The sequence below is a fragment of the Convolutriloba macropyga genome, chromosome 1, assembly GCF_964194025.1.
Source record: "Convolutriloba macropyga chromosome 1, txConMacr16.3, whole genome shotgun sequence".
Lineage (NCBI taxonomy): Eukaryota > Metazoa > Xenacoelomorpha > Acoela > Convolutidae > Convolutriloba > Convolutriloba macropyga.
The window spans coordinates 87311989-87323112 of NC_134468.1; the positions used below are offsets into that span (position 1 = coordinate 87311989).

The window sequence follows — 11124 nt, forward strand, 5'->3', positions numbered from 1 at the left end:
TAATTTGATTCAGAATTTGTGTTAGACATTAGACGAGCCCTTTGTTGTAAGTTTTAGAAACCATTTTGGACAATGTTTGATAACTCAGAGAAAATAATTAAATCAAAATCAAGAACCAAATTGAAAACGCTGACAAGCATTTTTTTAGTCCTAGGACTAATTTTGTATTGTTAGTGGAAAAAATTTATTTAATAAACTCATTTCCCAAAGTCATTTAGTTAAGTTGTGTTTCCCTGCTCCCACCTGTTCAACAAAAAGAGAAAGTAACGGTTTATTTTATAGGATATATTCCCAAGTAGGAGATCCTTAAAGGAGCTGATGGAGAACGGTTATCACTATGCATGTCGGCAAGAAAAATTTTGTTGTTCGAATACAGTACAAGTCCGACTTCACAGTGATTTCTCGAGCTTCGATCCGGTAACAGAAATTAATCAGAGAGATTTAAGTTCAGATTTTTTGATTTCTGATCGGGATGCTGCGGAGGACTGATATTAATTATACGGGTTTGCATATTAAATTGTACTCATGAGTTGAAGCAAATTTTAAACTTTACTTATAGAACAAAATTTAAATACAGAAAAAAGTCGCAAGTAAGCATTACTCCCAAAAATAGTTAGATATCGTACAGTTAAATTCTTGTTATGATTAGATCCCAGAACATTATTCAACCAAGCGATATTTTTTGGTATCACTTTAACGAACTGAATTGCTTCGGTTTTTTATCCAGTCGTAAAGATGTTCCTCTTAATAATCAAAACCTAATCACTCTGTTTTTTATAGTTGAAATGAAAAATTCATTGAAATTTATATATAGATCTTAGTGACCTTGCGAAATCAAATAGTAATGTTGTCCGAGATTTTTAGCAATAACATTGAGAGTACATTTAAAAAAATGAGGCTGAAATAGCAAATATTGAGAGAGCAGGAAAGTAGCAAAACTCAGCCGATCGGTTTTATTAGGGAATTTTTTTCCTTTGTTTACCTTGTAATGTGTTAACGTGCCGTTCAATGTGTTTGCAATGTTCATTTGTCTCTTGCACTGCAACAAAATACATAATAAAAGTCAAATATACAAAGTCAATACACGTTTGAAGTACACGTTTAAATATTTTGAGAAATTTTAACAGTTCCTTGAATTCCAAATTTTTCCATTTTTATTGGCGTTTTTATCACAGACAGTAATAAAATTCAAGGGATTCCTTGTAATCTGAGGGATAATTAGCACCGCAAAGTTTTAAAACGAGGCGTTAACATTTAACTTGAACCTGATTTTTGCCAAGTTCTTACATTTTTTGGTAATGAACAAACAAATCCTTGGCTGACGATAAACAGTAGACCAGTTAAGTTTTTCATTGTAATGAGCACAGACAGTAGATTAACTAGCAATCAGTTTTATTTAAAAATTCTGCAGAATGTGGTCAGAAAAAAAAGATATCTAAAAATGCATATGGAGAACTGATATTAGTAACCTGTAATCTTGCAGATCTTGTGACAAAATAGCCATCTTCTTTCTACTGCTTAATAAGAATACATGACAAGGGGCAGTCAGCTAAAACTGACATCACGGCACGGAGAATAAAACCATTCTGCAAAGAACAAAGCTCTAACCCACCCATTTTTGGGGAAAATGTAGCTCACAAGTAAAACTGTCAATCACAGCGTCATTGAGTATCTTTTTTGACAACTTGTTAAAGCCACAGCAGTAAAAAATCCACCACCTCGGGTCGAAAAATCAACAGTGGACGGGTCGACCCCGCAGCTTCATAAAAAGACAAACTTGGTAAGAATGCCATGAAGAAAGCAAAAGAGGAACACACATGTAATATGATTGATCACACTGATTTTTGATACGGTGACAAGCCTTGGCATCAACTGGAAGGAAAGTACGTTCGATGCTCTTTCTAACAATCGGAACCAAAACAAGAATGTTGTACACGACAGATATCCCCATTAAAACAAAAAAAGTTTCTTGACAAAAAATTATGGGATTTACTTGGGAATGCTTTCATCCGAACAAGATTTATTATCTACATTCGCTTTTTACTTTAAACAAGACGTCAAGGAAAAGATGAACCTTTCGATCAATTTAATATCGCACCCAAAACCCAGCTAAACATTATTGCGCACTGGCCACTGGGGGAGGAGTTTAAACGAGATTTCATTGCAAATAAAAGAGTCGCGATATACCAAAAAAAGATAAAAATTTATGGCGGATTTAGGAAGAGTTTAATCACGACGTAGAGTTTAGCGATAGACGTAGAACGCCATAATATCTCAAGCTGGATGTGTCGAAGAACACAACTAACAAATATAAAGAGCTCCAACAGCACAATATTAAGAGTCTTAGTCTTCTCTGCCGCGGAGGTGTTGACCTGATTGTTATCTCAAACTCGCACAGAGTGTTAATAGAACAAGACCTATTCAAATGCATAGAACTCACCATTATTCAAGCTTATCTAATTCAGGTACCACAAACTGCAACTCAGGTAAACCTGATTGCCAAATTCACCTGGTCACATTAAAGCCGCGATTTTTCGACAATTTTCCGACTTGATAGCAAGATTAGGAAAGTTCGTCATCCACAAGATTAGATCGAGATTCGAACCAGGCTAGAGTTGGGTGAATCCGAGAGGTAGAATATATATCAATTCATGTTGAGGCGCATGTGGAAAAAGGATGGCCAGAATCATTGGTTATAGGCGCATATAGTCAAGTTAAAATATAGTCGCTAACAATTTTATTAATCACCAATTTTCATCACCATAAAGAGGTACAAAAAATCAATTTAGCATTACTTTTAAAAATATATTAAACAAAGCAGTATTGAAGAGCAAATATCAGGTACTCAATATCGAAGGTTTGATAGGCATGGTTATCCAGGAGATTTCTTACCCAAGAAAAAGGTCCTGCTTGGTTCTCAACCCTTAATGTATAAATCCAGCTCCATCCAGATTCTGCCAAACATTTATTCCAACATAGTAGCTGATATTCCACAGGAACTTAATTCTAGCAAGTTTTGACGACCTAAGGGATAAATCAGATGAAATTCAAAAATTTCTTTTCATAACATCAGATGGCTGATTTAATTCCTATATATATACATATATATATATATATATATATATATATATATATATATACATATACACAAACTCGTATATGCCATTTTGATAGTATCAAAAAGATTTAAGCGAAGAATAAAAATATGAGAAACTTGTTAAATGAAACTGGATAACAGTTCTAGAAATATTAGGCCTAAAAATTTGCCAGTAACCTCCCAAAAAATCTATTTGGGAAAGAAAAGATTACGTGTCTTCGTCACAAATCTGTCAATCTGAATTTCGTCTAGCAATTGCAAAAAACAGCCGCTTTTATGAAAATTAGATTCTCCTAAAACTTTGAAAAAAAGAAAGTCATTTCCTAGTAACCTGCGTCACGTAACAAGCTTTATGCCAAACCAGGAAAAATTATGCAGCTCATTAAAAGATTAAAATAGAAAATTGATGCAATTGACCGACTCTTGTATACTTTTTTTTCAAAAATTGTATAACAACTCAATTTACAAATCTCAAAAATACCAGGACAACATGCAACCAAAAAGCATTCAAAACGCTTAAAGAGGCGATTTCAGAATTCGCTGAAAAAACACACACTATGACTGTTATCTGAACATCAGATTAAAGTTCGACGCTTCAAGAGAGAGAGAGAGAGAGAGAGAGAGAGAGAGAGAGAGAGAGGGAGGGAGAGGGAGAGGGAGAGGGAGTGGGAGAGAGAGAGAGAGAGAGAGAGAGAGAGAGAGAGAGAGTGAGAGATAGATAGATAGAAAGAGAGAGAGAGAGAGAGAGAGAGAGAGAGAGAGAGACTAGCTAGGTGCTAATCTTGAGCAAAACACGCTAGACGGTTTGCAATTATTTCATACGCATCGAGATTCTTAAATTTTTAAAAAAGCAGGTACGAAATCAAAGCGCTTGAATAGCAGTTTTGACTAGTACTATGGACTTTGCAACACTTCAAATATTTTTTGCAAAGGAAATAACTTACAATTTTAACAGACCATTGAACAATACATTCCAAACTGAAGAAAAAAATTCAAAAAATTCAAAAAATGGGCTCACACGATGGTCTGACAGAATAATTTTTGACTTAAGTTTAGAATATTTTGCTGGAACAAACGCTATTGTGGTTCGTAGATTACATCTCATGGAATCTAAGTAATAAGCACTGCTCTTTTTCAATGTGCGACGAAAACTTAGTTGTTGATCAAATTTATGCTACCCAAATATTGTAAGAATGACTACAGATCGTCATTTTGTTAACAGTTTGTCAGAGTTGCAAAGAGTTGCAAAGAGGTGGAGGGAAGTCCTGAAAACATTCATTTGCAGAGAGGGAGCAAAAAGCATCTGAGAAATCTTGATAGAGAGCACAAATATGATTTTTACAAAATGTACGGAGAACAAGGTATGGAAGACCATGAAGTAAAAGCAAACTTATCAGTTTCTGAACAGTCGTGAAAGGACTACTCAGCATTTTAAACTATAGTTAAACTATAGTTTAACGATATTCTATATCGTTAAACTATAGTTTAACGATATTCAATCGCTAAACGATAATCAATTGTTTAAAACTCAAAGCACGTTTACAAAAAACGACACGTGAGCAAGCAACCGCTAAGCGATTGAGGTCGTTAAAAGTATACAAGAGTCGATAAATTGCATCAATGTTCTAATTTCGCTTTAACCATGGAATGAATCCATTCAAGGAGTCTGATCGTACGACTGCACGGAGTAAAGAATGAACTAATAACGACAACCTACGCAGTAAGAGTGGAAAAGTTTTAGTTATATACGCACAAAACGCAAAAGTATAAAATAGCATGAAGATGTTATCAAAAGCACATTTTCAAAAAGTAAAGCTCGCTAATGTTTTTTTTCGGTATATTCGTTCTGAGCTGAATTTGGATAGAAAGTTATATGACATCAAAAAATTCAAGACAGGATGAAATTTTTACTTCGCCGGACCTCAAAATTTCATTAGATCAAAATGATTCTATAGTTAAAAAATTGAACCTCACAGTATCTTTATGGCCAAATTTTTTTTATCTGAAAAGGTAGACTAATTGAAATTGATCCAACTATACAAAAAATGCCGTGTACTTCAACACCAACTTCAACCCACTTAAAGCGCTCTACCCTGAACTTGTTACTTCCATTGCCATTGGAAACTTCTGAGTGTCAAAAGGGGTCTGGCCTTCGTCGAAAACAATTTAGCAATCCCAAATGCAACTAAAGACGCTGTTATCAATTTCCTTCTCGCGACGCACCCGCCGAGCTGCTGAGACATGACGGAAATGGCTCAGAGAGTATGGTAGCCATTTTGCAATCGTGAATTGATCAGAAAAGTGTGAACGTGTAAACTGTGTACTGGTTTTGGTAAGAACTTAAAAACTTCTAATATCTGCTAACTAATTTGAACCACTAAGTAAATGAGTCCAAATTGATCAAAAATTAAAAGTCGATTTTGAAGGATCTATCTATGACGGTCAAATAATTAAATATAATTCTTAAAAGTGACTTGATTGGTTCTCAAAGTACTCAAGAGTGAAAGTCGTAAAGAACTCTATTGCGCATAGCATCGAACGATTTCAACTTAAGTACTTTTCATCACATGGAGCTCATGTCAAACTCAACTATACCAGACGAGATGTCTACGAGGCCGACCGATCACATAACTGCGCAAGGACAAAATTTCAATTCCATATTACCTCCCGCAGATGTGCACAGATCCATCGGTTAAGTGGAACTTTTAATACAAAATTTAAAACGTAGACTAGGATGCATCAATATGTTCCACCATAAATTGTTCAATGTAAGGGAGTCGTTGAAAAATATAGTTCAACAATTAGGATATTTTAAGCAACAAACAATAAAAATGTCCCCAATCGAGGCATATTTGTGAAAGAAAGTGAACGCTTAGTTATCACTATCAACGTTTAACCTATCTTGCTCAAATATGAACTTGGCGAACGAAAGCGAAATCGTTTAGATAAAGACGCGATTGGCCGGTTAGAGAACTTGGGCCAGTTGAAGATCTGAACAGCGAAGAATAAATCAAAGCGAAAAAAGAAAGACTTCTCCAACCAGCGAGCGGTGACAATTTGATATAATAGAAGTCTGGATTCCCGGAAATTCCGATTAATAAAAACAGCAAACGCTTAAACGTCGTACGAAAAATCTCTGTAGCCAAACGAGGTAAGAAAAACCTCCAAAGTCATTCATGACTGCGGGAGCATAATTTGTGAAGAGTTCAAAGTCGACAGTAACAATTTGAGTTGCAGGACTCCCCGATAAGAGGGTTCATAAATCAGACCTAGTCACCTTTGTAAGGCCAAACAACGGTCAACACCTCTAGTCCAGCTGTGCCCAGTAATACAGCCTCGCACATCGAGTATGACATTTGTCGAACAAATGAAAACCCAGTCGCAAAATTTCCGAAAAGGAGCTAACGGACGATAAGCTTATCGCAAATAAGTTTGGAAACAACCCAAGGTTTAAAAAATGCTCTCAAGGCCAGTCTCATAACGAAATGCAGGATCAAATTTTCGGATACTTTTCAATAAAAAGAGGACAAAAACGAGATCAAAATTCAAGTAGTCGTCGGACAGGAAGCACCGCGTACAAAATCAACAAAACATTGGTATCTTCAAGCTCATTGTTGGCATCGGGAAAATTTTCCAATTATTAATTTACTAGTAGACCTCCGAGGAAAAGTAAGATGACGCCAAAACCGGTACCAAGATTCGGGGACTCAGTAGCGAATAAAGATTCCAGATGTGTATATAAAAGCGAGGACAGACAGAAGTCGATACGTTGCGAATTTTCTACTACCAATGGTAGCACAGACACAAGCAGTCTCAAAGGTAGAATCCGATCCAACAGCAGAATAGTCGACACACGATTCCATTGTTGAAAATATGAACTCTAGTTGGACAATTATGACTCTTCCTCATCAAATCATAGATATCGATTGAAACCAGGAGAGTTATGATTTATACCGCGTACACGTAAAATATCATTCATACACAAAATATCTCTCGCAACAAATATTTATCTCATCTATTGTAAATTAATAGGAAAGCATTCTCATTATTAGAAATGTTACACTGTTTTATATTCACCAAAAAAGAGCGATTGTTAACATTATGTCAACCTAGGCCAGCGCAAGTGAAAGATAAAGTGATGCAGTTGCACCCTGTGTTGCGTTTTAAAATTGCTTGCATGATCAATTTCAAAAAATAGGGAAATCAATGAAATTCGCACAAAGGAAAAGAAAAACAGCAATCTGGGTGAGAGCATGAGGGAATGAAAGACCTTCTATTTGAAGCAGTAATTCAGTTTGATCTGCGCAAGATCATTGTGTCTTTAAACCACAAAAGATCTGCAAAAGATCACTGGAAGATCATGAAATTTTTACCCTAATCTCATATAAGTTCCTACGAATTATCAATGAAAATTATAAAATGGTAATGAAGAAGAGATACCGAGCAGAGGTTTCACCCCTTAGCCGCCTCTAATTAGCGGGATTGTCGTGTAATGCGTATTCCAATCCTATTTATAGGGGAAAAGAGGGTAAGAGTTAATTAAAAAAAATTACACTGTATTAACACTTTCTCCTCCACTCTTTTTACACTCTTTGCAAGGAGTGTAAATTAGTGTGGACTTATAAAAAATTACACTCTTACACAATTACCAATATAACCAAATTGAAACATCTGTTACTAGTGCCAGTTGGTGCAATGGTTAATGTAGACAATGAAAGTAACATGTTCGACAGGGGGAAGATGGGGTGAGCAATCCTCATTACCTCCTTCAAACTTTTTTTTTAAAATTACAACTCTTATAATTACACTCTTCCACCCTTAATTAGACGCAGAAATAGGAGTGTACTTTTTTATTTATACACTCTTTACACTCTTTTCCCCGTTATTTTTGTGGCAAATCCTGGGCCCGGGATTGCAGTCTTCCTCTGCTGTATAGTCACTGGTACTCCCATCGACTGGGAGCAATGTTTGGGTATCGGCGAGAGCGACAAAATCAAAACTTATAGTCGCAACATGACTGATCGTATTCTGTATTGTCAACAACCCATGAATTTCTGTGCCTACTGAAGACTTCTTGTCATTGGAATTTCAAACACGCATAGGCTTTTGCATAGATAGCCCAATTGGTTGCTTTAATGAGACTAAACCCACTTTTCCTTTAAAATATAATCCTGTCAAAATCAGAGAAGGCATTGTTAGCTCAGTAAATACATTCACAATCAATGAACTTGAAAACAATTAATAGATTAACTATAGAACTAAATTATAGTTGCAACACAATATGTAAAGGTGAAATAATAAGATACATTAGGCGGCTTTATTATCCAGAACATGTCATGCGACTATGAAAAAACGACAAATACGGTCAAAAGTATTTAAAAAATCAATTAAATTTTGCGAGAAAACGTTTCCGAAGCCGTTAAAACAAATACATATTCTCTGAAAGCATTAATTATGTTCAAGTGCACCTTTTCTCAACGCTATTAATGTCATATGTAATTTGTCATTAATGTAATAGCGTGAAAAGACCAACAAACAGAACCTCAAAAATGGGATAAGGTACAAACCAATTTTTTTTTCAAAACTCGTAGTGTCAGAGCCAAAAAATACCTTAAAACTCAAATCGCAAAAAGGACTTATTTTATTTCACAAGAAAGAAGATGGAACCAAGCAGCAAAATGTCAGCAATAACATAAAAAGTGGTAGAGCTCAGAAATCCGTTAATTTCTTGAAACCAAATGGTTTTAAAAATCATAACAACCATGAGATTTCAATAAAAAGAAAATCCTAGATAGATTAACAAGTTATTTCATAGGAAATAAATTAGGGGATGCTGCTCGTCCATTGAAAACAGATGATTGTTTAAGAGATTAATGAATTAGATAATTTGACAAAAATTCCAGCAAATTTTAAGTTTCTAGAACAATATCATAGGTCACGGAACCAAACTGGCCTTCTTAGGAGTTTGAGACGATTGTGTCTGCAGTTATTTGTTTAAACTTCAGGAACGCGTAAGCAAAATGACTCAAAGAAGCATATTTGGTGCCATTATTGATGAAAAATCTGACATTTCAGAACATTTAGCCAAAATTTGGATCAAATAATTCATTAACACTTCTCTGTTATTAAAGGTAAAACCAAAAATACTATCATCAACAATTTTCTTATATTTTTAGCCAAATTGACCACATTTTGAGCATAATTACGGAAAAAGTTAACCAACATAACGGAAATCAAGAAATCAGTCAAATGATCACAAAAAGTTAAACCTCGATACCTCCTTGAAAAAAAAACATATTTAAAAAAAACCATTTTAATGATATATTCCACGTTGGACAGGCTTGCTAAAGAAACCACACACAACTGTCAATAACGAATGTATCAATCGCTCAAAATCAGCTGACCAAAAAAACCAGTTGAGCATGTAGTCCCCCCCCATATAGTTCCTCCCTCAAAAGTGCAATATGCAAATGACAACTTTGCAATATAAAATTTCTTTTGGGTTGACGTAAATTTTGCGTATTGTTCCTCTTCAGAAGAATTGGAACACGATGATAATACATGTCAACTCGAATTTCGGATTGCGCAAATTTCAGCTATAGTTTGAAGAAATTTTCTAGCAAAATTGCTTCGGTGAGCAGAATTCAATACATTTCATGCAATAACAAGTATACTAAACTGTATCAAAATACATCTCGCCATTTTCGCAAACGTTATAGGCAAAACTTGGTCATACCTGTGAGAGGGGGCAGAGGGTTGAAGGGGTTTTCTTCCAACATCGCGGCAGAACTCACAGCTGCCATAGTTATGAACAGGATCGAAGTCCTCAACTGCAAACTTAATAGCTGAAGTTTTGTAGGAGTTTGGTAATACCTCATTGTTATTGTAGTGTCGTTATAGCCAAGAATTACAAGATAAATAGCAAGTTACGAAATGATAAAATTAGTTAAATTAATTTCAAAAGCCTGTTAATCAGCTTTGGTTTTAGCTTGTAAGTTAATAGTTTCAAACAAAATTCATATGCTGAATTTTAAATGTGAGCTAATTTATTAACTGGAGAAATTTAAACTGGAAAGATTTAACAAATTTTGCACAGATTTATTGAAGGATGAATAAAATTGACGTAAATTTTTGAATAATCGGTATTTTTGAATATTCAGACGTAATGTGAATTCAATCGTAAAAAAAAAACAGAATAATAATTTCAGCTTATATTTTGAATGCGCGCTCGAGCCCTAAAAGGAACAATTACAAAACCCCAAAATTAAATATTTTTAAGCAAAAATGTTCCATTTTATTTCGCATTTGCCTAAAACAAATTTCGTCCATTTTAGTTCAAGTTTGCTTAAATTAAAAAATTTATCGTAAGATTAATCTCAAATGCAATTTTGGGTTTTTAGAAGGGTAATCTGCCCACACGCTGTTAATGGCCAGTTCAAGAATAGCCACAAAGAGCGCAAAGAAGGAAACAGATTATCGATTTTCGGCGGAAAAACCGCTTCAGATTTCAAACAAACGAAATATGTGCACAATAAGCGAAGAGCTTGAACTTGATCTATAAAACCCACTTTTGAGGGTTTTGATTATAAAACCACGCATAGAGACATTAAACACAAAAAATACAATAGCTTGTAAAAAAATTTGAGGTAAATCTAAAGCGGATTTTTCAAGATCGGCGTACTTAATTTTCCCTACCCGCGGTATATTTAAGGTTATAACTCGTTATGTACTTGTTTCTGATGGATTATTACTAGATTTAGTACTGTTGCTACATAAAAGGGCGTAGGGTTTTGTCCTGTTTTGGGCTCGGGCCGCGTTCCCTACTTAGCCCAGGGCAAAGTTTTGAAAGTTCAAGCAAGGTATGAATTGTTTTTGTTTTGATATTTGGAGCGATTGTGTTGATTGGAAGATAGTTGTTTACTCTTCTGTTTACTTGTTTTTGTTTACTGTGGCGTGTGTGCTGCGAATTAATGGGAAAATGAATTTGGGAAGCAAGAGCTGTATAGTAGTGGAGTGGGGGTGGGAGA

The 11124-nt window shown here is 35.1% G+C and overlaps 1 protein-coding gene across 1 annotated transcript in view; it reads right to left on the reverse strand.

Annotated features, from left to right (window-relative positions):
- The window catches only part of LOC142353757 (inactive tyrosine-protein kinase 7-like), a 122418-nt gene extending 112086 nt beyond the window's left edge, over nucleotides 1-10332 (reverse strand). The window contains exon 1 of the mRNA XM_075406108.1: nucleotides 9834-10332. Within this exon, the coding sequence (XP_075262223.1) occupies nucleotides 9834-9975 (142 nt within the window). The 5' untranslated portion in view covers nucleotides 9976-10332. The remainder of the gene's footprint in view (nucleotides 1-9833) is intronic.
- Between the last annotated feature and the right edge of the window lie 792 nt (nucleotides 10333-11124).